At 38.6% G+C, this 25,783-nt stretch overlaps 1 protein-coding gene across 1 annotated transcript in view; it reads right to left on the bottom strand.

Annotated features, from left to right (window-relative positions):
- The window catches only part of Cds1 (CDP-diacylglycerol synthase 1), a 64,049-nt gene extending 52,219 nt beyond the window's left edge, over positions 1–11,830 (bottom strand). Inside the window, exon 1 of the mRNA XM_027939815.3 lies at positions 11,714–11,830. Within this exon, the coding sequence (XP_027795616.2) occupies positions 11,714–11,830 (117 nt within the window). The remainder of the gene's footprint in view (positions 1–11,713) is intronic.
- Positions 11,831–25,783: the final 13,953 nt, after the last annotated feature.

Here is a 25,783-nt window from a genome sequence, read left to right as displayed (position 1 = left end):
TCTAATTTCAAGGCCTGATCTCAGACTTTTCCTAAATTTTTGGCTCATTCTGATCTCTCTATTATTCATAGATCATTCTAGCACATATAAGATTAAACTATGTATTATTGCATCATTTATGTAAGTTTAAATTCCAAATTAGGAATAAAGATACCTGAAGGAAAAAAGTCATGGAAAAACAGAAACACTGAGAAAATTGATGAGCTTTCTTCAAATGTGAATTATTACTATGATCATAAATTTGTACTTTACCTGAGAACTTATTAATGCTCACTTGCTGTAAGCATTATCACTTTTTCAGGGCCAACAAAGATAATACCAATAGTTCTTCAATAATATTAATGCTAATGTTTGCCTCCATCAGAGAGGAAAACAAGTATACAAACGAAGAATAACTAAACCTGTTCCCAAATATTTTCTGTAATGTGTAAACCTTGCTGGGATCTTGACTTAGGAGGAAAGAAACAATGAGACATTTGATGGCCACTAGGAAAATAAGAAAATGGACTTTTTTTCTTCAGAATGGGATATTGGTATTGTCTTGAACTCCTGGGTTCAAGTGATCCCTTGCCTGAGTTCTGGGATTACAGGCACATACCACTATTCCCAGCTATACTATACAGCTATACAATCTAATTTAGAGATATGATAACAGTATTGTGGCTATTTATAAGAATGTCTTTATTTTAACTTTATTTTAAGACATGCATGCATTACTACCAAAAGTGAATGGCTAAGATGTCTGAAATTTATTTTCAAATGCTCACCAAAAAATATTTACTAAAAATGCATATGATAGGATAAAGCAAATTTAGCAAAATCTTAATTGCTAAATCTAAGTGCTAATGATCATTTAGGTATATTAAATACTAAGAAAATATTCAAAACTAAACAACATAATATTTCAGGATACTAACATGTTATAAACCTATCAAGAGAAGGAAGGAAAGAGTGAATATAACATTGAAATTCTGATTACCTCTGGCAAGATTAGTCACCAAGGTGAGTAGTGGATAGGGGCCTAGGTGTTCCTTAAATATGATCCTTTGTTATCAATACCAAATTTATTAAATGCCATTATACTTTATTATAAATAAGATTATCACATGTAGAATGCCAGGAGACACTGTCTACATTGGGTTCTACATGAATAGTGGCCCACAGAGTTGTTTCAAATCTGTACCCTGAGACAGTTCAAAGATGAGCACAGTGAGTAGAATGAAAATAAAAAACACAATCTTGAAAGAGATAATAGTCTAATCTTGTTTCCCGGATCTGGGTTTTGTATATTAGGGTGAAATATTAAATCTCCGATGGGCTTAATATAAATATTTACGGTCCTACAATGCCACCTCATATTTGAAATGGCCTGCTTGGACAGGAACATGGCAATGAGCCCAGCCATAACTGCCATGGTGTTTGGTCACACCTGGGCCAAACATATGATGAAGTCAGATTGGTTCAGCAGCCTCACATTGAGATCTTAAAATAGCTAGCCAAGGGTCCTGGCCAATAAAAGGAATGGCAACCTTAGACAAGAAGGAGACAGCAACATTGCTTTCCTAGCCTTCAATGTTTACAAAAAGGTGCTTAAATTTCCATAAGAATGAGTTCTTCCTGCAGAACGCTGTTTCTCCCATCCTGTGTCCTTGCTTTTGTATTTAAAAGAAAATTAAAAATTAGTGCTGGCAAAGTCTTTAGCAGACAAGCAATCAATGACAATGATGTAAAAAATAACTGACTTTTTTGTGGAAAAGAAAATAAGTAAACATTTGGACACATTACTAAGTCTGACAAACCCCAGGAATGGTCAATAACCATTTGATGGTCATATTGGGGCTTGGGGCATACAACTCTACAATATGGCTGCAGAAGACCAAAAGATAACACTCCAAAATATGCTTCTATGCCGTATCTTGAGCTGCTTATTCTAAGAAACTGCAGACACAGTAGTGGCTGTGAAAAGCTGTCCTGTCATAAAAGACACTGACATCTATTAAGGATACTTAACATTAGTGAAGAAGAGAAGCTCACAGACAACAGTGCTGGATACTTTATCTGCCTACCAAGACAAGTTTTAGTCACCAGAGACCCTGCATTTCCTCCTCTCAGCCTTCCTACCTGGACTGGTCTCCACTTTTCCTTAGGAACCCAAGCCCCCATTCTTTTTTATAGCTCAGGATGCTATGAAAACATCAATCATCTCACCCTTTGTCAAGTCTCAGATTCTATGAAACTCCCATGTGTATATATGTACTTAACTATGGCTTTTCTGCTCTTAATATGTCTTATTGTCATTTAATTTGTATCCCAACCAAAGAACCCAGAAGGGTAGAGGGAAGCTATTTATCTGCTTCCCATATAGTGATTAATTAATTCTTCTCCATATCTGAAATCACTTCAAACTGCAATGTCATTCTCATTAAGTTATGAAACACTTCCCAAATAAATGAGTCAAAGTATAAACAACTACAAAACAAAGTAAAAGCTAATGATTTCTTCTCCTAATCAATCTTTGAGAAAATACTAAAAACAATTTTGTTTGATTTAAATCCAGCTGCCTAAAAATCACAAAATTATAGGTTTTCTATTAAGTTTCTAATTCAATGCCAATATTTCATAGGTTCAGAAAGGCCAAATTAGTCCAAAATCAAACAAAATCATCAGAGTAAAGTTTTTCATAAGCAAATGTTTTAATTAATTTTAAAACATTAAACTAAGATAGGAAAAAAAAAACTTAAAACTTTACAGGTAGAAATGAGACATAAAGGAAGGATCCAGAAATATAACCTTAATCTGGGGTTCTTTATACCTTTCCAGGCCTGTCACTCATCAACTCAGTCTCTCACCCAGGACTGTCACTCTCAAATTTCTGGGAAACCTATAAATCTTAAAAGTTCCTATAAGTCATCCACCTATAAAATTTATCTATTAATTAGCCAACCAATAAATAGGTTAGGAAATATGACATTTTAAGAAACTTACAAATTTAGGGGACCTTTGCTTTCTGCTGGGAGCATACTGACCTACTAAGTCAGATAATGGAGACTATCAATTAACTCATCAGCCACAAGCAACTGAGTAGGCAAGGAAATGAAGGGTGGTAACAGACACACCTCAAAGAAAGTCAAAGGTCAAAGAAGGGAACCTTAAACAACTTTATCAAAACAGACAAGCATCTAGAAAATGGAAACTGGAGTGCCAAACCTCCCCCAGCCAGACTTAATTACAACCCTTTAAGGAAACTATTGTTTCAAGATGGGTTCACCTCCAACCCTCAAGACCAGGTCATGTGACCCTCACCAAAAAAAAAAAAAAAGAGGTTGCTGAGGGGTAAACACCTACAGGGGAAAAGGAAACTAAGGCAAAAACAAAAGGACCTAAAAATAACAAAAGGGCCACACCATCCTCCCTAGAGGCAGACTATTCAGTGCCTGTCCTGAACAGCTATACTCTCAGTTTCTAAGAACTCTTACTTGTTACTCTGTGCAACTTGTCTGAAATCCTTCCTGTGGGATCATAAGAACCTACAGCTTATTGTCAAAATACACCCTACTGTCATGTATATCTAAAAAGAACTAATTAAAATAAAGTAAATGCTCTATTATCCACTGTGTGGATTCCCACAGTCACTTTGGCTTAGTGGACTTAAGGATCCTGAAAATGATCAGACTGATGTCACCCCCATATACCTTCCCATACCCATCCCTCACCAACTCTCCTTTAAAAAAGGAACCTAAGGGAGCTGGGGATGTGGCTCAAGCGGCTCGCCTGGCATGCGTGCGGCCCGGGTTCGATCCTCAGCACCACATACAAACAAAGATGTTGTGTCCGCTGAAAACTAAAAAATAAATATTAAAAAATTAAAAAAAATAAAAAGGAACCTGAGAACACCAAAAGGTCTCTCACTCTTGAGATGGCCCCCATTCCCCTTGAATGTGTATTCCTTGCTTTCCTAAATAATTTTTTGTGCTTCAACTGACATGTGCTAGAATTCTTTTCTGTAATGTAAGTCAGTGATCCCACTTGCCCTGAGTAGAGTTACCCACCCCACACACACTTTCAGGAACTCTCTAGGACCCTTTTCTAATGATAGGATCTTTTATAGGTTTTAGTCAGAAAATTTAGAATAAATCCCAGCTTTAAATACAATCTGATACTGTACAGGGCTTTTAAGGCTTTCAAATTTTAGTTTTCTTCGATGTAAACTATGACTATCTCCTTTATCTATACAATTGTTGAGAACTTAAAACTGGTATTCTGTATAAGCAAGTATTTTGCAAAGAAAAAATTATTTTATACTGATAAATACTTTATAATCATTATTCCATGCAATGAAAATCCACAATCCAAGAATCATTAAATTCTAAAATTAGTTGTTGAGCAATAAGCAAAACACAGTTCCACCCTTCTCAAAGGTACAAAATATAAACAGCCACAAAAGAGGTGACACTGAAGTAAAGCCTTGCTTAGAGCAGGCATCCAAAAACCATTTACAAAATGCACAAAAAGCAGCTGGGCTCAGGGGCTCATGCCTGTAATCCCAGCTGCTTGGAGGCTGAAATAGGAGAATTGCGAGTTCAAACCCAGCCTCAGCAATGATGAGGTGCTAAACAACTCAGTGAGACCGTGTCTTCAAATAAAATACATAAACAGGGCTGAGGATTTGGCTCAGTGGTTGAGTGCCCCTCAGTTCAATCCCCAGTACAAAAAAAAAAAAAAGAGCATAAAAACAAATCAAGCCTTAGGAAATATGTTCTTATGTTCCTAAATTACCTGTTTTACTTGTACTGAATTAAAATCCATATTTGAAAAAAAAAGATATCTCCAAATACAGAATAAAGGAAGACAAATACACTAGATTCTTATATTTAACCACACCATCTATGAAATAACATGTGAAAATCTATTTTACAAAAATGAATATGCATAAACTAATATAAAGAGTAAACTGTTATGTATATAATGTTCTCTACAAAAATTTTCCAGGACTACTTAAAATTGTTTTACTTTTTATTTATTTATTGTTTTTAGTTGTAGATGGACACAATTCCTTTATTTTATTTATTTATTTTTATGTGGTGCTGAAGATCGAACCCAGTGCCTCGCACATGCCAAGCAAGTGTTCTACCACTGAGTCACAACCCCAGCCCAACTGTTTCACTTTTATTTGTTTCATGACAGACAAAATTTGTTTGTACCTAAAAGTCCAGTGCAGGGCACATCCTAAGTCTGATACAATTGATGACATCCTACAGAAAAATTCTCAGAATTATAAAAAAAAAAAGTTCAAAATCAAGATCATAAGTGTTTATATATAAAAATCCATATAGTAACACTAGGTTATTCCTTAGAAATCACAAATATAACATAAAATATACTTTAAAATGTGAGAACTACCACCTCTACCTCCATATAGCTTACTGTCTATGTTAGGGTGACTTTAGAATTTGATTTTCTTCACATAACTTTACTATCCAAGTGACTACTACCTAGAAGGTCACTGTTTTTCTGATGAAAAGGAAAGACATTATCAACTCTTCAACAGGAAGTACTGATTTTATCCTTCGACTCATCAAACCTATTTCCTCAAAATTCTTGCCTGGCTATTTTCATAAATCCAAAGCTGTTAAATTGTGATTTCTTTTTTTTTTTTTTTTACCCAATCTAATCAGGTCCCCATATTGAAAGGTGTACCTGAAGTCAAAGTTCCAATTCTCAATTAAATATCTCTTGGCTTTCCCACTCTCAAGACACTATCAAGGCTTTGCAGAAGGTGGGTGTTCTTCCTCACCGTGGTAAGCCATAAATTCCCACTGTCTTGTCAACTTGGTTAAGTTGGTGATATATGAGAAACAAGCACTAAAATACTGATACTAAATAAAATGAATCTGCTATGAGATAGTTAAAAAATGTCATTCCAAAATATGCGGCAACGGTATTTTTTCAAACTGAAGGGAACAGCATATTGGGGGGGTATGGGGGGGTGGGAAGGGCTTTCCATGAATTTCTCCTGTGTGATTAAAAAGGGATCCTCCAGACTACAACCCAATTGCATGAAAACCCTCCCTGGAATTCAAGCCTACCAGGGACAATCTACACACCAATTGGAGAAAGAGACTTGAACTTTACATCTGTCTCAGACAGGGTGTTACTTGGTCATCTGAGGGCCCATTCCTCTTTCCAAAATCATTCACTCTCCCTAGGTTGCCTGCACATTTCCCCTCCTCATATGGAGAATGTATGGAAACCTTTAAGTTGCACTAGATTTGGGCATTATTACTTTTCCTTCACCTGATAACCCTATGCACAATACAAAATTTTATGTCATCACATTCATCATAATTGTCAGTTTTTCAAAGGCTCAAAATTGTCAAATTTTCAGTGGTAAGGAAACTCCCCTTATCCCTAAAGCTACAAGCAATAAAAGCTAAATCATGGAAAATTATTTAGGTGGTAATACTGACTAAAAATGATCAATAATTAGGGAGCATCCAGGTTGAGAATGGCCTAGATCTAGAAGAAAAACATAGAAGAATGTTCATTACACTTACTTGTGACACTAAGACAAGTGAAGTGTGCCAAAATCAAGAAGTTATTTATGAAAACAAAATAAGGCTTAGTCAAAAAACGAGATGAAATGCAATGTGAGATGGATGTTCATGAAATAACTGGTGAAACTGAATGAACTCTGTAGTCTAGTTAACAATGTTACACCTGTGGTAACTTGCTAAAATTTTGACAAATGTATCACAGTTACATAAGATATAATCACATTAGGGAAAATCAGGTGAAGAATACACAGAAATTCTGCTTTCTTTGTAACTTTTCTGTAAATCTAAATTGTTCCAAAATGTATAATTTATTTAAATACTATTAGCAGAATTATAAAAGAAGTTGCACAATCTCAAATGGGGAAAGATAGAAGGGAACTAATCTCCAGATCATTTCCCCCCTCAACTTTATAAACCAAAATCTACTACAAGCACCCCAAGGACCTAGTCTGAAAGCACACCACAACTTCAAGGTGAACACCCTTCTCTTCCACTTCTCAGTCTACTAACTCAGGTCACAGAGTGTCCTTCCAATGCTCAATCCCCCTCAATCACTTCAGGAGCCCACTTCCCCAACCACGCAAACCTGTGGCCAAACACTTCAATCCTGGCTATGCAAGGATACACTTAAGGTATCCTTGACCTTCAGGCATTCCCAGGCCTAAATGGCTCCCAGTATCCATCTTCTCAGTGATTAAATTGGGTTATTTCTAACATGTATGTTTGTTGTGAGAAACAAATAATAAAAGAAGTACTCTGGGAATTCTAAATCACCCCACAAGCATCATATATTAGGACCTACTGCTGGGTTAAGTAAGAACTATGCTAATTTAGCACACAACAAGTTTGTGTTCAACTGAATCTTCACTCGGTTTGATAATTCTATTAATTGCTACTTGGTCATTTCATATCATGCTCCCTAAAATTTACACTAAAAAGGTATTACAGTTTAAACTAAATCATTTCCAAGACCCCTTGAAGCTCATTGGTTCTGAGTACCTACTTTACTGAGAAAATTGAGGGCCCAGTCCAACACTTGGATTTTTTCCTCTTCTGGATTTCAAATGTTTCTATGCTCACCCTCCATTCCTGCTCTTTTTTCTTAAGATATGAGCATGCAACCTCTCCTTTCCTTGCATATCACTATCAACTATATTCTCTACCCCACATCTGCCTTCTTTCTTCTGGGGCCTAACCATTCTCATGAGCACCTTCACCCTCATTTGATGTCTTTCAAACAAACATATCTCCTTTCCATTAGGGGAAAAAAAATCTTCACTTGATCCTCCTGTCTTCTCTGCTATCCTGTATTCCTTTTCACTATCACTTTCTACCAGTAACTACCAACATTTCTCCTCTCATTTTCCTCAATCTGAAACCTGGCTTCTACTAAGATTGCTGGCTAACCTCATTGTTCTATGTCTCAGCCCCTTACTCCTAGGTACTATTAATAATATTCTCCTAGTAATCCTTCCTCCTTTTGCACCCAGGACCCTCATTATCTTGGTTACTTCCCTGCATCTCCAACCTTCCTCTAAACATGGACACCCCCCAGGGCTCCATCTTCAGTTCTCTCACCCTCTCTAATAAGGAACTGGCATCCACAGAGACCTGGACCTTTCATTTCAGCTTCCATCACACACTGAACCACCTACCCTTCACTTAGGCCCCATTTCTCAACCTCCCTAGTTTGGAGAATGACTCACCCAGCCCAAGGGAGTTCTTCCAAACTCACTCTTAATTCAAACAACTTCCCAATACTTGTTGCTTCTTTCCTGAAAGTCTCTTACCTATCAAAATATGTCTCCCAGTAAGTCCTTTTATTAGTCTTATTGTGGTCACCTTTGTCTAAGTCCCATCATCAGTATTTGAAATATCCTCTCTCTCAACCCCAATTTCACCACCCTACTAGACTTTTTTATCAGCCCCCATCAACTCACATCTATAGCATTTCTAATACCCTTCTATTTAGTTTCTTTCTGGTAGATCATTCTTCCTTCCAGGACTTTCCTCAGATCACTGCCACAGAAATGTACCAATCCAGTATTTAAGGACTGTGGACATTTCCCCTCAGGTAATAAGCACTTTTTTCCTATTATCTCTGAAAAACTTTCAGAGGCTTCCCAGAGTCCATGAATAAAGCCCAATATCTTCACAAGACTCTCAGCTTCTGAACCCACCTCCCAAACATGCAGTTTAGGCTCCAGGATTTCCCATCTACTTTTAGTTTTCCATGCCTAGAATGCCAATTCAAGGAACAGTTCCACAGGCCCTTTGCCTAGAACACCCTGCCTCAACCCTTGTTTCTACCTGGTTGAGTCCCAGGCATTTTATCTTTTCTCTCTCTCTCTCTCATACTGGGGATTGAACCCAGTGGTGCTTTGCCACTAAGCTACAGTCCCAGCTCTTTTTATTTTTTATTTTGAGACAGGGTCTCATTAAGTTACTGTAGCTGGCCTTGAATTTATGATCTTCCTGTCTCAGTCTCTCAAGTCATGGCAATCAGGCGTCTTTTAATTCCCAATCCATCCTTATTTCCTCTTTAAAGCTCTTCCTATAAGCCACCAAGTTGAGTCCAGCCAGGCCTTCCATGTTAACAATGAGCTTTGTACAGATGTCTAATAAATTTAACTCATATATGTCTTGTGGGGGAGGTTTCCTTGAGAGGGTGGTCCCTGTCATCTTCAAGTACCAACCCAGCACTTAAGGACTGGGAACATTACCCTGCAGGTAAGAAGCACTTTTTTTACTTGCTAATTCTCTGGAGCACAAAGCCTTCTCTCAGCCTAAATCTACAGGACTAAACAATTGAGAATGTCATGTTAATAACAGCACTATAAAGTCTACAAAATGGCAGTGCATGGGAGTGTTCAATAATAGCAGAATACAATACACCTCCTCCACTCCTTTCATTAATTCCCTAAGAGTTTTGCCTTTATTGGAACTTAAACAGAAAAGGCACTTAAAGAGTTTAAATGGACCAAATATTAACCAGCCTCCAATGTGCAAACTGATTTTAAAATAGCCCTTGACCTGAAAATATAGGTATATTCAAATACACACCCTGATAAGAAAAGACAGATAGAGGATAAGAGTTCAACGTCTCAAAGCTTGCCAGGTCAAGAGTTTCTTATGATGAATCTAAAAGTACAGCAATATTCTAACACAGCTTGAATATGTTCATCCTTATGATTGCACATCAGGTAGAGTTACACTGTCTAAGAAAGCTTAACAAAACAGGTTACATATGGTAACATTTATTCTCAAAAAACAAAATCCAGGTGGGCATGTATTAATGAAAGCCAACAGTTGAGCATTCATAAATAACTAAATAAGCTGTGAGGTACCCAGTCACTGCTATAAAAAACAGTTCTAATGAGTCAAATCACACCACAGAAATAGTTTCCATTTTAAATACATTATAGTGTTAAAAGATAAAACTAATTCAAAAGTTATTTTACACATGGCTCCCAGAACATGTTTTAATAAAAGCTTGCTAGCTTCTCCAGTTATGAAAGTCAACATGTGTAAACTGCTATTTCCTTGTTTTTAAAGTATACCAGTCATAACTTTCATATATGAATACACTACCAGTATAACTCCACATCATGTGTGATCACAAGAATGGGAAGTTATACTCCATGTATGTATGTCAAAATATACTCTACTGTCATATATATCTAAAAAGAACAGATATAAAATTTTAAAAATAAAGTATACCAGTGCTAAAACAAAATAAATCCCAACCTAATTAATTCTATTTTTGGTTGGCCTTCCAAGGCAGCTTTCACAAAGACTATTCTGGGATCATGATTTCTAGCTTTATAACTTCAACTTTCAGTACCTGGAAACTGTTATATTTTGTGTAATTCCTTGATACATATGTTCTACCATTGATTCTCATTTTATTCCACCCCCTATTAAAGAATAGAAAATAAGATGTCATCACATTGATTCTGAAGTTTCAGTCCTAAAATCACTGTTACATTTATTGCTTCATGATATTATGTGATATTTTCTTATCAGTGCTTTGTAACTTGGGTTATATCAAGTTCATCAATATTAACTTTCAGGTGGAACCTTTCCCAAATCAGAACTGTCAGGGAGTCTAAGTAATGGTACAAACCAAAAGAAAAGGAATCAGGAAACTTAGGTTCTAGTTCCAAAAGACATTGAATTTGACCCTGGGCAATCCACTTCACTTCTGTAATTCAAACTGCAATACAGATACCTGCTTCCAAAAAAAAGGAATGCTTCTAGAATAGTTTCATGTTTTATGTTTCTCAAACAAAACAGAATTTTACAAACAGAAGGTTTTATAAAACAATCTATTCTCGGGTTCAAGTTCCCAAATTATCCAGTCCAAAAGATCATAAAACTGCACTTCTTCAAAAGTCTTACTTGCACCACTATATTACCAAATACACTGGAAGTCTTTTTCTAGCTTAAATAGAATAGTAGTCCTACCTCTACTTACTCTTAAATGTGAAGCAAGTTAATCTACAGAAAAGGGAGTGAAAATTCCTCATGAATTACCATGTCGGGTAATGAAATCTATTGACAGAAGAACTGCACTATCTGCTGGTGAACTCAAAAGAGGCTGAAAGTTTACAAGTATATCACGTGTACGAGATAGTCTCAAACCTCCAAAATCTATTATTACTAAGAAAGGGCATAGGAAATGAAAGCGCCAAGTTAGCTCAAGAAGCTAATCCTCCACCGTCAAGATCCAATGACATGTTAGATGCAAGTCTTTAAGTTTAGCCCAACTTTGCCCCCTCTAACTAGAAAAAGAAGTGAAGTGGCAGGTATCAGAAAACTGCAGCTCATAGGGTGACAGGCTCCATCCTGAGTTCAGCGTCGGTCCCAGACCTCAAATAAGGGAGTTGGAATAGGGAAGAAGATAATTGTGGCCAAGTTTATGTATCAAGCTATACTGGCAGCGTGGCGTTCATCCCGGGAAACGCACCGTCACCGGGGACCGGGTTCTCGACCCACAGGGGAAAGGAGAAAAGAAAATCACACCGACAGGAAGGTGCAGCAAACGACCCGCACCTTCACCTGACATTGTGTGGGCACCATCCTCGCCCCCCAAGTGTCCCAGCCCCAAATAGGACCCGGCCGGGACGCGGTCGAGTGCCTCTCGCGGCTCCACTTACTTTGTCGCTGGTGCTCTCGGTTTCGTGGTCCCCACCAGCCGCCTCTCCCTCGCGGGGTGGCGGCGCCACCGCTCCCCCGGGGCCGGGGCAACTTCCCCGGTGCCTCAGCTCCAACATCTCCCGCTCCCGCGCAGCCGTGGCGGCCTCCTCCAGAGCCCCGAAATCCGAGGCGCGCGCGGGGTCTTGCTCGCTGGCCGCTTTGCCACCCCGCAGCCGCGCACTCGACGCCCAGCCGAGCCGCGACCCCTAACACCCCCCCACCATAGAGCCGCAGCCGTGCTGCGCCGGGTCACCCCCAAAACGGCATCAACGAGCAAGCGCTCGAGGCCGTCTCCAGGAAGCGCGGCGCCGACGACCGCCTCGGGGTGCTGGGTAGGCTCGGGGCACCCGGCCCAGTGGAGAAGGCGGGGACGCAGCGCGGCCGCCCGTTGCCAGGTGCGCGTCTCCACGCAGAGGCCCAGGTGGGAGGGGAGGAAAGGCGAGGAGAGAAGAAGGAAGCCTGACCCGCTTTAGCGCTTCGCCCGGCACCCGCAGCCTGGGCAGGGCCACTCCCCGCCCCGCCTCCCGGAGCCGGACTCCGGAGTCGGCAGGTCCCGGCCCCCCCCAACACCTTTCTCGGGTTCCTGCCTCCCGCAGCCAGGTCACGCGCCGTAGGCCCCGCCCCGCCCCGCCCCTCTGCGCTGCACTGCGGTTCCCACAGCCCCGCCTCCCTCGCGGCGGTGACGTCACGGTTCCGAGTTCCCCCCCCCGGCCCCGCCCCCGTCTCCGCGCGCACAGGTGGGGGCTTTGAAAAAGGTGCGAGAGGCTGAGGGGCTCGGAAAGGGTCGGGGAGTGGGAGGAGGCATCAGCTCGGCGCGTGCAACGAAGAGTGCGAACTTGGAGCCTCGTCCCAGAGTTACTGTGAGAGCTGGAAGAACTACTCTAAGACGCACGGTAAATCTGGTAAACAGTGGCCGTGCTCAGCAGTACTCCCTTCAAGGGACTCCGCGGCCGTCTCAGCTTGACACACTGCGGTGTTTCGGAGGCTCAGAGGCGTCCAGAAGCAAAAACTTGTCTGGCAGGACAAACTCGTTGGCTCCGCTGCATTCCAGCCCTGTTTCATCACCTTGAAAAGAGGAGATACAGTCGCCTTGCTGGGCTTGTGGGTCTGGGTTGGTCAAGAGTTTTAATCACAAACATAAGTCCTGTCTTCGAGAAATTCAGTTCTGAGTCTCACAAAATTTCACCACGTAGGGTCCTGAGAAAGCCTTAAATGCCTAGGGTGCAGTTGCCAACCAGCTAGACTCAGCAGTTATGGACCTTGGGCTGCTAAAGTTGAAACAGAGCATAACACCTGCATTAATTCCAGTTCAAACTCTGTTACAAGGTGATTAGTTTTATTGACATGTATCTGACACCTGGTTATCGTGACAAAAATGACAAAAAGGGGAGGGGGGGTGCTTCACATACACAGGACAGCATTCAAGAAGAATGCCCTTACTTGCGTGCGGTGGTGCAAGGCTGAAATCCCAGCGACTCAGGAGACGGAGGCAAGAAGATTGTACAAGAAGGTTGTAAGTTCAAGACCAGCCTCAGCAATTTCGTGAGACTGTCTCAAAATTTAAAAAGTGGGTGTGGGGTGTAAGTCAGTGGTAAAGCGCCGCGGGTTCAATCTCCAGCACCAAAAAAAAAAAAAAAAAAAAAAAAAAAAAAATAGAGAGAGAGAGAGAAGAAAACCAAAAGTCACAAAGTAGGATGCGTTAAAAAGCAGAACATAGGGACACCATTATACTTCACCAAACAGACTTTTTAAAGCTGTGAGTTCAGTTTGGGTTGCTACTTTTTCAAAAGAATATAGGGAAACTATAGCTTATTAACTTACAGGAAGAGTAACAAAAATGACAAGATGAAAAATGTGAACATGATGTAATTGTCATTAGGAACAGAAGATTATGGTGACTAGATTAATCAATTGTTCTTTTTGGAGGACCAGAAATGAAGGACTGCCTAATAGGAAGATAGCCAAAGTAATAGCTACAGAGAATACTAAAGGCAGTAGTGAGGTTTCCATCTCTGGCTACCCCACAGCACAAAGGATGAAAAGTGTTCCATTCTAACCTCCCTGGAAGTCAAGTGTGGGGTTCTAGTTCCACTGATGCACCTAATTGGCTAGGTGTCCTTTGGTAAATGGTTAGGCAATATGGTTCCAGCTATAAAACAAGAAGAATGACTTCCGTGGTCCCTTCCAACTCTCACAATATCAGAATTCAGCCCTTCCTTTCCCTAGTACTCCAAGAGAAGGGGACCCAGCATAGCAAGCTACCTGAACTGAACACCTTCCTCTTTCCCTTTTACCCTGTCGACCCCTTAGCTCCTTTGGTTTTCTTCTTCCTTCCTAGCAAGAGAAATAGAATCCTGGCAGGAGGGAAGAACAGAGGACAGTAGCTCAAAATGGAAGAGAAATAATATTTCTCCACCCAGGAAACAGAACCAGTGCAAAGAACACCAAATAGAGTGCTTTACTCCTTTACCTCACCCCTTCCTTAAGCTCCACCACTTCCTGTATTTTAGCTGAGATAGCATTTTCTTTTAGTCTTCGTTATAGTTATTGCCTCTGTTGAGCAATTAAACTGAGCCCAGGCAGCAAGAACCACAATTGAAGCTCTTACCCAAGGGCCAGCCCCACCAAGCTTAAGTGGTCAGAGATGTTTGCTAAAGAAGTGAATGAAGAAATGAATGGGCAGCAGAGATGTAGCATAAAAAGGGAAATATATTTAGTATTTACATTTTTAATAAAAGGATCTATGTTAGACTTACAAAGTACTTAATTTTCTTCATAGTTTATATAAAAAAAGAAAAAGAATTTTGATATATATTAAAGGGGTTCTAGTAATGATTTCTGCATTTTATTTAAGATCTATTACAGTATATTCAAGCACAACTGGCCTTGCCGAAATGTTTTCATACTTTTCCAATGTCTTTTTTCTCTTCTTCTTTTCCTTTTCCCCTCCCCCCACTTTTTTTTCATTCAGAGAATTTAAGATCTCCAAATGTATTGCATTTGTGTTTCCATGATACAGAATCTGGGATGCAATAGTTTCTAAGGTCTCACCTATTCATTTTACTAGAATTTAACCTAGTAAAGGACTTCTAGGAAACCCCAAGCACAAGCATGAGTTTAATGACAGGAGATATTTAGCCAATACATATTTCTTGAGTGATTTAAAGATTTATACTTTGGTGGTCTTGGAATTATTTATAACTCTTAGCAAAGGATTTGCCAGAGGGGTAAGAGAGAGTGCTAACATGGTTATTTGTATGGTGTCTGTTTTAGCTAGACTTTTTTTTAATGCCTTTATTTATTTATTTATTTATTTATTTATTTATTTATTTTTATGTTGTGCTGAGGCTTGAACCCAGCGCCTCACATGTGCTAGGCGAGTGCTCTACCACTGAGCCACAACCCCAGCCCCTAGACTTTTTGTTTTTACCTTCTCTTTTAACGGAGAGACCTGTTATCATTCCTCTCTGAGTACCCTCAGAAGTTTGCCGGACTGATAATCATTCCCCTCTCATGTGGGCATTGAAGCTGCTTTCCACATCAGAGGCTCACAGGCGCCTGGCTGGAATGTCCCCAGTTTGCCAAGGGAAGAAGAATCTTCCTCAGCCAACCATTTCCACTTACTTGGATATCCACATTATAGCTTTTGTTGCTTGGCCTATTTTTCCTCTGTTGCCCTCTGTCAACTCTGCATATAAGTTAGAGGTATAGCCAATTTAGGCCTACCAGAGAGACATTTTGTGGGGAAAACTTGAGGGACCATTTATGTGTATTTTCTTATCTTTAACAAAACTATACAGAAGAACAATAGTATACTATCAAGTTTTATAGTGAGAGGGCATTGGAGGAAAGTGCAATGGTATAGTTAAAAACATGGGATTTATATACTGACAATCTTGGGTTTAGGCCATAGTTCTGCCATCTTCTAGCTTTGAAATAATTTAGCTCATGCAGCATTCTCATCAAAGGCAGCTGAAGCTACATCCTAAATTACATGCCCAAAGCTGAAGTAATAACTCTTCACAAAGCACCTTCATATACAGCATTTCATTTGTTTGACTCAACATAAAATAGCCATTGCAAATATTATTCCCATTTTACAAGAAAAAGAACTGAGACCCAGAATGATATACAAGTTTACAAATCGAATATGGGATTGAAAGGTAAGTTTGAATACTTCAAATTCTGCCTGGTCCATGATGTAAATGAACAGTAACAGAAATTACTAACACCTGAGGGGTTTTTATAAAGTACATGGATTCTGGAGTCAGCCTGAGTTCAAATCCCAGCTCTGCTACCTACTGGCCTTGGTCAAGTGTCAAAACCCCCTCTGTGTATCAGTGTCCTCATGTATAGTAAAACGAGGATAATGGTAATGATACAATCCTTCTAGCATACTTATGATGATGAAATTGGTTAAAATATGTAAAATACTGAGAACAGCATCTGCATAGTGGAGGGCTACATAAATGTTACTTATAATAATTATTCATATTATTGAAAACTGAATTCCCCAAGGAGAACAATATTAGACCTCCAAACTCACTGAAATATCCCAGAAAACTTTAAAGAAAAAAACGGATATTTTATTATTGCTTTGGGGAGGAGGGTAGAAATTAGGAACTGGGGTAGGGTAACTTTTCAAACAAGAACAAAGAAATCACCAGTCCACCAAAATAATTTGTGTCTTATCCTTGGAATCAATGAAATTGGCATTTCCCATTGTCAACTGGAATCAGTTACTAATATGTATATAGATAATGAGTGTGGAATTCCTTACATTTCTAGCTTCTTCACCAAATCCTGATAACTCTAGGCAAGTTATATTTTGGCCACTTAATTCCTATGGAAAATAGGCAGCATAATCTATCTGTAAATTCACAAATCATGTCAAAGAATGATGTACCTAAGTGTGATTGATATAAGGTGCATAATTTTAGCAAAAATAGAAGTGTTATAGTTTAAAATACATAAAAAGATATGGGTACATGTGCACCTTTGATACTGCATTCATGTATTTTGTTATTGACTATGGCTGGATTTAGGTACTTTTTGAAGAGGAACAGATTGGTAACTGTCCTTGGAAGGTTGGATCACTAAGTTTCTTCCAATCATACCAATTATCTGGTTTAACAAATTTCTGAAATCCAGAGGTAATGGTCAAGGTTCTTAGATACAGAAAGAGAAACATCATGGCTGTTTGTGATAAGAAAACATTGCAACATAGTTTGATTACTATAGTTTAGATCTCAAATGTCCCCCAAGGGCCCTTGTCTTAAACGCTTGGTCCCCATCCTGTGGCACTGTTGGGATGTTATGGAATCTAGTAGAAGAAAAGTCATTAAAAGTGTGTCTTCAAGGAGATACTAGGGACCTCCCCCCAACCTTGCTCTCCAGCCACCACAAGGTGAAAATCTTTGCCAAATCTGCTTCTTATCCTGATGTTCTGCCTCACCTTAGGCCAAAGGTACGGGGCCAAGCAATCATGGACTGAGATCCTGAAACTATGAACCAGAATAAATCTGTCCTCCTTTTTAGTTGATTTTCTCAGGTATTTTGTCACAGTGATGGAAAGCTTACAAGCATAAGTATTTATTTATTATTTTAGCAGTACATAAAATAAGGGTTAGTTTTAAAGTTAGTTTCTGAAAGACTAATAACCACACATATGGTTCTTGTTAATATCAATGTAAGTGATTTTTGTTTTATAGAGAATATAAATCATTTTAAATTACAGTCCTTTCTGAACTAATATTAATATCTCTCTGGTTCCCTCATTAACTAATGAATTAAATAAAATCTTTGTCATGTGTTCATTTTATATTTGTATCAAATTTATACTTTTACCCATCTGGAAATTGTACTTTATACAGAGTAATAATGTATATCTGTTTTCATTCAATAGATTCATCTATTTATGGAAGAAGTATGTATTGATTATCTACAAAGTCATAACACAGTTCCAGGTACTTTATGGAATATATATGTGTATATATATATATATATATATATATATATATATATATATGTGTGTATGTATATACACATACATATATACATATATATATATATACACACACATACATATACACATATATATGTGTATATGTATGTGTATATATATGTATTCCATAAATATATATATATATATTCCTTATATATATAACTTTGAGTTTATAGTAACATAATATCCACTTTCTATTTTTCTAGAAACATATTTCTTTCTCCAGAAATAACTTATATTATTAACTAATCTTCCATTCAGATCTTTTTCTATGCTTTTATGTACTTAATAGTATAAATGCACATGTATATACCCTATGTAATGTTTAGTAACATAATTTTGTTTAACATGCTTCAGAGTACTTTTGTATTAGTTTCCAAATATATTCCTCATTATTTTAAATTATTACATATACTTGTTTTACAGATGCATCTTACTTAGCCATTTCCCTACTGATGGACAATTACAGATTTTATAATTATTAAATTATAAAATTTTATAATTATTAAAATAATGCTGCGATAAATATCTTTGAACATATACCTATAACACATATGCAACTCCATAGATATTTAGACATGGAGTGATAAGGTCAAAGAAAATATGCAATTAATACTTTGATAGATTCCATTAAATTTCCCTCCAAATGATTATACCCATTTTTATATGTTGATGAATGTAGTTCCTCTGAGGATGGTGTGATGAGATATATAGGCCATTAACTTGTGCCTTTAAATTGTCTGATGTATGGTCTGGTGAGGGCCTTCTTCCTGCTTTGCATATGGCATCCTCTAATTGTACCCTCACAGGATGGAGAACAGAGTGGGTGGGAATAAAGGAGCTCTTTAGTCTGCCTGTCTGTCTCTCTCTCTGTGTGTGCATGCACTGGGGATGGAACCCAGGGGCCCCGGTGCCTCACACAGGCTAAGCACACACTATCACAAAGTTACCCCACCACCTGCCCTCATTGTATCTTCTAAGGGTGCCGCAGTCTGGCTGGGCACAAATAACCAAGCCGCCAAAAAGCCTTGTAGGTTCAAACAGCAACTCTTTATTCCCGAACTCTCACCGGCACTCTACACACACTTCCTGGGAACACATTCCCTCCACCAGACTCAGAGCACCAATTCTCCCAGAACCCTGTGAGAACTCAACAGGAACTCCAAAGTAGCGGGCGACCGAGGCAGCAGGATCCGCCCTAATCCCAGCAGGATCCGCCCTAATCCTGGAGCCGCCCTAATCCCCCCGAGCAGGGTCACCTTTCAACCATTCCCTCTAGCAAAATGCCAGGCGTCATTCAGACTAAACTGTGGCTCTCAACATAAGGGCACTAATTTTCCATTATAGGAGTCCCTCTTTTATGACCAAATTACCCAAAAGCTTCACCTCCTTATAGGGTCACATTGGGGGTTAGGGTTTCAACATATGATTTTGGATGACACAAACATTTAGTCCATTGCTATTTGTTTTAAAAGTTGTTTATTTAATTACTTTCTTTTTCAGTGTTGGAGACTGAACCCAGGGCCTTATGAATGCTAAACAAGCACACTACTGCTGAGATATGTACACAGTCCTAATAAATGTTTGGATTTTAGCCTGATGACAAACATCCCTGCTGATAGTGGTATGGGGAAAAGGTAAGAGGAACCAGTCTCCGAAAGAGACCAGGTGTCCCACATGCAGTCCTGAGGCTTCTGTAGCCTTCTTGTTTTTGTTAACCTAGAGCCTAGATATTCTTTGGACTCCCTGGGGAGAAGAACTGTTTTCTACAAAAGCCTTCCTCCTGTGGGATTTTCCTTTGTACTTTTGTTTTTCTTTGTTATTCTAAATTCACCTATTTTTTTGTCTCCAAGAATTCATAAAATGTTGTGGCCCACTGATGAGACTCTTATTCTTCAGTGCTGTGGTAGATGCATTTATTTTCAAAACATATTTTCTATCATCTCAAAGGACTCACAGGCCAGAATAGAGGTTACATTTACTGAGTCTATAATCTTGATTTAATTACCTGTCTTTCCTTAGATCAGTGCTTCTTAAACTATTTGTGGTGAGAGACCACCTCTTTCTCCAATTTGTTATATTTGTTGTTGTAAAATACAATAAACATGAATTGCTAGAAAAATAAAGCAGACAAAAAAAAAAAAAACCCAAAGACATACAAACTACAAGTTCAAATTCATTTTTGTAAAATTCAATGATAATTACTGTCAGATAACTACAAAATCTCTCTTATGAGGGCTGGGTACAGTGGTACATGCCTGTAGTCCCAGCTCTTTGGAAAGATCACTTGTGCCCAGTAGTTCAAGACTAGCCTGGGCATCATAGTAAGACCCTATCTCGAAGCAAACACACAAAAAAGCAAAAAACAACAAAACAAATAACTTACATCAAATCTGTTTCAGTTTCTGTACTTGTCATTGATCAGTAATAATGGTTCACAAACCACTAGTGATCCAGAGAACAAATGTGGAATGCCAATTAGATGTTTAGAGACAAAACCAAAAAGGATTACAAAATCTCTTGATAGTATCAGCATGTATAGAGATAATTATTCTATAATAAGTAATACAATAGGTATTAATAGATGAACAACTACACTGGTGTACCCACTCTTTGAAACGAAGGACACAATCCTATGATATTTGAGTCACCTTCCCCTTTCTTGAGCAATAGCACAAGTTTGCAGTCAAAATATCTCTATTTAACTGTCCTATAGAATCTAAGAAATCTTACTGCATTCTTTCACTTTGTCCTGTCTCCATGACCTTCGAATTTGGAGTGTTTCTGCTTGTATAACCCCACATTATAGTTTAGATATGAGGTGTCCCCCAAAAGTTCATGTGTGAGACAACAAAGGAATGTTCAGAGGTGAAATGATTAGATTATGAAGCCGTAAACTAATAGGTGGATTAATCCATTTGTAGATTAATAATTTAAAAGGACTACTATACTGGGTGGTAACTGTAGACAGGTGCGATATGGCTAAAGGAAGTAGGTCACTGGGGGCATACCTTTGAGTTTATAGTTTGTCCCTGGCACATGTGTGCTTGCTCTCTCTCTCTCTCTCTCTCTCTCTCTGATTCCCAGCTGCTTTATGCTGAGTAGCTTTTCTCCACCATGCCCTTTCGCCAAGGTGTTACACCTCACCTTGAGTCCAGAGCAATGCAATCTGCCATCCATGGACTGAGACCTCTGAAATCCTGAGCTAAAATAAACTTTTCTTCCTCTAAATTGTTCTTGTCAGGTATTTTGGTCACACCGACAAAAAGCTGACTATCACACCCACGATTTCATTATCAAGTCATATTCCAGCCACACCTTGGTATTCTCCTCCAAATGTGCCTTCTCATTTTTGCAATATGGGCTAGCTGAGGGTTTTACAAATCTTGAAGTTATGGTTCTTGTTTACATACAACTTCTTCAATTCATTTCTTCTCACATTTTACTAGAAACAGTTAAGAGGAACCAAACTGCTCCTTCAGTATTTTGCTTAGAAATATCCTCAGCTAAATATCCAATTACTTACAACATCATCACTCACAAGTTCTACCTTCTGCAATACACTAGAATGCAACTCAGCCAACTTCTTCACAGCAACTCAGCCAACTTCTTCACCATTTTATGACAAGGATCACCTTTCTTCCAGTTTCCAATAATATACATTCCTCATTTCTGAGGCATCATCAGCATGAACTTTAACATTCACCTATTTCTATCAACATTCTGTTCATGATTATTTATATAATCTCTAACAAGATAGAGGATTTCTCTCTAACCTTTCTCTCTCTCTCTCTCTCTTTTTCCTGAGCCCTATTAGAATCACCTCTATGGTCCATGTTTCTATCAATAATCCCTTCATGGCAATCTGAACTTTTGTTAGGATACATTTCAAAGTTTTTCTGGCCTTTATCTATCCCCTAGTCCCAAAGCCTCTTCCACATTTTTAGGAACCTGTAAGACACCCCACTCTCAGTACAAAATTTTTTGTTAGCTTTGGTTGCCATGACAAAATAACTGGGTGGTTCACATGATAGAAATTTCTTTTCTCAAAGCTCTGGAGGCTGGAAGTCAGGACCATAGTGCCAGCATGATCATTTTCTGGTGAAAGCCCTCTCCTTGGCTTCCTTCTTGCTATGTCCTCACATGATGGAGAGGGAAGGAAATCTCTCTGGTATCTTTTCTTATAAGGGCACTAATCCTAAGAGAAGATGGCCTCACTCTTATTACCTCATGGAATCTCAATTATTTCTCATTTCAGAACAAAATATTTAAGAGACAACAGGAAGTGGAATCAAAATGTATTGTCGACCAACTGCATATGGAGACAGGAGTCGGGGGTGTCAGAACAATGGGCATGTTTTCTACTTGGTTAGCTAGATGGTTGCTGGGGCCATTCCTGGAAGCAAATAGGTAGAACTGGAGGAAGACAGGGAAGAAAAAAATACTGAACTACCTAGTAAGTTCCAGGTACTATTAGTTATTTTATTTTGGGCATTCAAATTTTGAGATAATAATCCAACACTGAAGTGAAAATGTTGAGGTCACGGGAGTTGTGTGAGACTTGGTATAAGCAGGGGAACGAAGACTGAAGGTAAAGATGAGGAATTGACAGCCTAGAGGCGAAGCCTGGAGTAGAGAGACTGGAAAACATCCTTCCAAGAATGAGTGTGCATCTGGGTGTGGTGGCACTTACCAGTGACTCAGGAGGCTGAGGCAGGAGCATCACAAGTTCAAGGTCAGTCTCTGCAATTTAGCAAGAACATTTAAAAAAAAAAATGTCTGGGGATGTGGACTCAGTGTTCCTGGATTCAATACCCAGTAACAGAAAAAGAAAGAAAGGGAGAAAGGAGAAATAAGAAAGACAGGGGTGGGGGTGGGGGACGGGGGGTCGGGGGGAGGGGGGAAGAGGGAGAAAGTGCAAATGCAAAGGCCTAAGTGGAAACCACAATAGGCAAAAAAGAGGTTAGAAGACAGTCAGACCGTCAGCATACCATGGAAGCAAAAGAAACTTCTAACCCATTGTTTAACAATTGCATGGTCTTCAGTGAGTTTACATAATGCCTCTCAGCATAGGGATAGTAGATCTGAAAATTGTGTGGGAATTCAATATTTAAAAGGTATATAAAATTGTATAAGAAACACTTAACAGAGCCTAGTAGACCATAAGGACTGTTTGCTTGTCAGCCCTTGTAACTCTGGATTCTCAGATGCATAAGGCCTTGATTCTAGGGTCCACCTAATCTTGACTTGATTACTTGCTGTGTGACTCTGGACAAATGAACCTCCATATATTGGTTTCTTCATTATCAAGGTGTAGTATAACAACAGTTCTTTGATTTTGTGTCTTTGAGACTTTTAACTGAAAGAATGAAGTTGTTATTTGAGACTTACAAGTGCTAGCTGCTAGAATTTTGAACGCTAGCCATCTGTTCTAGGATTTATACAGAAGGACTAGGGATGTAGCTTAGTGTTAGAGCACTTACACTTACCCAGTGCCCTGGGTTCAATCCCCACCACTGCCAACTAATAATAATAATTCTTACAGAAAATGGTTAAGTTGCAGGGGGCATTGTTTCACTTTAGCAATTAAAATATATCTAGACCTTTCTTACTCTGTAGTATGTTTGATGGGACTAAATTTTAAAAGCCATTATTTTAATACAATAAATATGGACTTAATCCTTCAGTGGAATTTTTTTTCCTTTGATCACCATCTCCCCAAAGCCCACCCTCCTCTGGTTTGGTAATCACCATTCTGTCTGTCTCTGAGTTCAGCGTTTTAGATTCCACATGAAAGATCATGCAGTATTTGTCTTTGTTGTTGTTGTTTGGGTTCCAAGAATTGAACCCATGGGTACTTAACTACTGAGTCACATCCCCAGCCCCCCTTTTAAATATTTTATTTGAGACAAGTCCTCACTGGGTTGCTTAGGCCCTTGCTAAGTTGCTGAGGCTGGCTTTGAATTTGAGATCCTCCTGCCTCAGCCTCCTAAACCGCTGAGATTACATAGGCATGTGCCTCTGTGCCTGGCAATATTTGTCTTTCTGTTCCTGGCTTATTTCACATAATTTCCTTCAGGTTCATTCGTGTCACAAATGACAGAATTTCCTTCTTCATTAAGGCTGTCTAGTATCACATTTTGTGTGTACCACATTTTCTTTGTCCACTGATGGACGCTTAAGTCAACTCCATATCTCACCCATTATGAATAATGTGGTAATGAATGCGGGAGTGGGAAGTCTCCTGAATATGCTGATTTTATTTACTTTGTATATATTCTCAGGAGTGGGATAAGTGGGTCTGAAAGCCACTGTCTTAAGTTCTATCAGATGACTCTTGTGCTCTCTCTGCACTGTGCCCACATTGAAGGCTCAGAATCTGAGAAACTCATATCTTACCCATTTCATGATTTCCTGTCACCTCTTTTCCTCCTGAACCATAGCAGAGAACTTGAAGTTTCTGAAGAACCTGATAGTCTCAGTTGAACAGATTTTAACTGCAAGTAGATAATAGCTAACTGCCCTAATGGGGTAAAAATGTTAATCATGTAGGTATTATTTTTCTTCTCCATTTCTCTTCTTTCTGATCAAAGCCAAGACAAATATTAAATATTATCCACTGTTTCTTATGTTTGTGTTCCTTTCTTCTCCACCCACCCAGGAATGGATAAGGGAATGGTGTGGTTAAAAATGAAAGTTTATGTGCTTATTATGACCAGAATGTAGGCTTGCCATTCTTAGCAAATAAAAATACAGAATGCTCAGTTGAATTTGAATTTCAGTAAATCATAAATAACTTTTAGTATAAATATGTCCATGAAGTATTTGAAACATACTTATAGTATAAAATATAATTTATTCAGTGTTTATCTAAAATTGAAATTGAACTGGGCATGCTATATTTTATTTGATAGCTCAACTAGACTGTGCATTCAGATCATTTTTCTTTTTTTCTTTCCTGACTTGGCATTTCAAACTAATTCAAGCTAGCAAGTCCTTGGCACAAAAAAGTACAGAATGTCATCTCTGATATTGTGTCCAATCTGAGCTCACCTGGAGAAATTTATAAATCATACTTTCTGAATATTTTATATTCTAGGCAACAGGAGGCCAGATTCCCCAACATGTGACAATGGAGCTAACACTGAACAACATTATATTTGTGTATGCTATGTCTGAATGTTAATGCCTCACTCTGAAAAATATATACGTATATATATTGAAATCCATACCCCTAAGGTATGATGGTATTTAGAAATGATATTATGCCATGGAGGTGGAACCCTCATGAATGGGATTAGTTTCCTTATTTAAAAGGCTTAAGAGATGTCCCTTGGGGACCCCAAGACATGTGAGACACAACAAGAAGACTGTGTCTATAAGCTAGAAACTGAGCTCTCACCAGATAACCAATCTGTCTTGACCTTGGACTTCCCAATCTCCAGAACTATGTAAAATAAATTTCTGTTGTGTTAAGCTACCCAGGTTTAGGATATTTTGTTAGTGGTGTGAATGGACTGAGACTTATAATTTGAGTCTGAATGGCTCATAGCTATCTGGTTTCACAGTGAATTTGAGCATTCACTGACTGTATCTATTTGAAAATAAAGGTCAATTCTGACATTTTTGTATATATTTAAATTAGATAAATAGCTATTACAAGCTCCCCCCACCAAACCTCTTCATTTTAGTCTTAAATATCTGATTTAACTTAACCTTGACATAAACTAATTATGTAATAAGTTCCTCACTTTTTAATGTGACATAGTACTCTATGGATGTCAGGGCATTTTTTCTTATTATAAAACAATTAAATATATCTGTTTAGAAATAAAAAGTGTTTACAATTGAAATGGATAGAATATGAGTACTGGTGGGTAATTTTGCTAATTTAGGCTTCTTTTATTCTGATAGCTCTATTATCTTTATTCACTTGGGCAGTACAGAATACCTGTTATATATCAACACCATGGAATTGTCATATAGTTATACCCCTTAATAGGTCCAAAAGAGGAATAAAAGGAAT

This window comes from Marmota flaviventris, chromosome 7 (assembly GCF_047511675.1).
Source record: "Marmota flaviventris isolate mMarFla1 chromosome 7, mMarFla1.hap1, whole genome shotgun sequence".
NCBI lineage: Eukaryota > Metazoa > Chordata > Mammalia > Rodentia > Sciuridae > Marmota > Marmota flaviventris.
The sequence above is the reverse complement of the archived record's forward strand: the minus strand, read 5'-3'. Positions and strand labels throughout refer to the sequence as shown.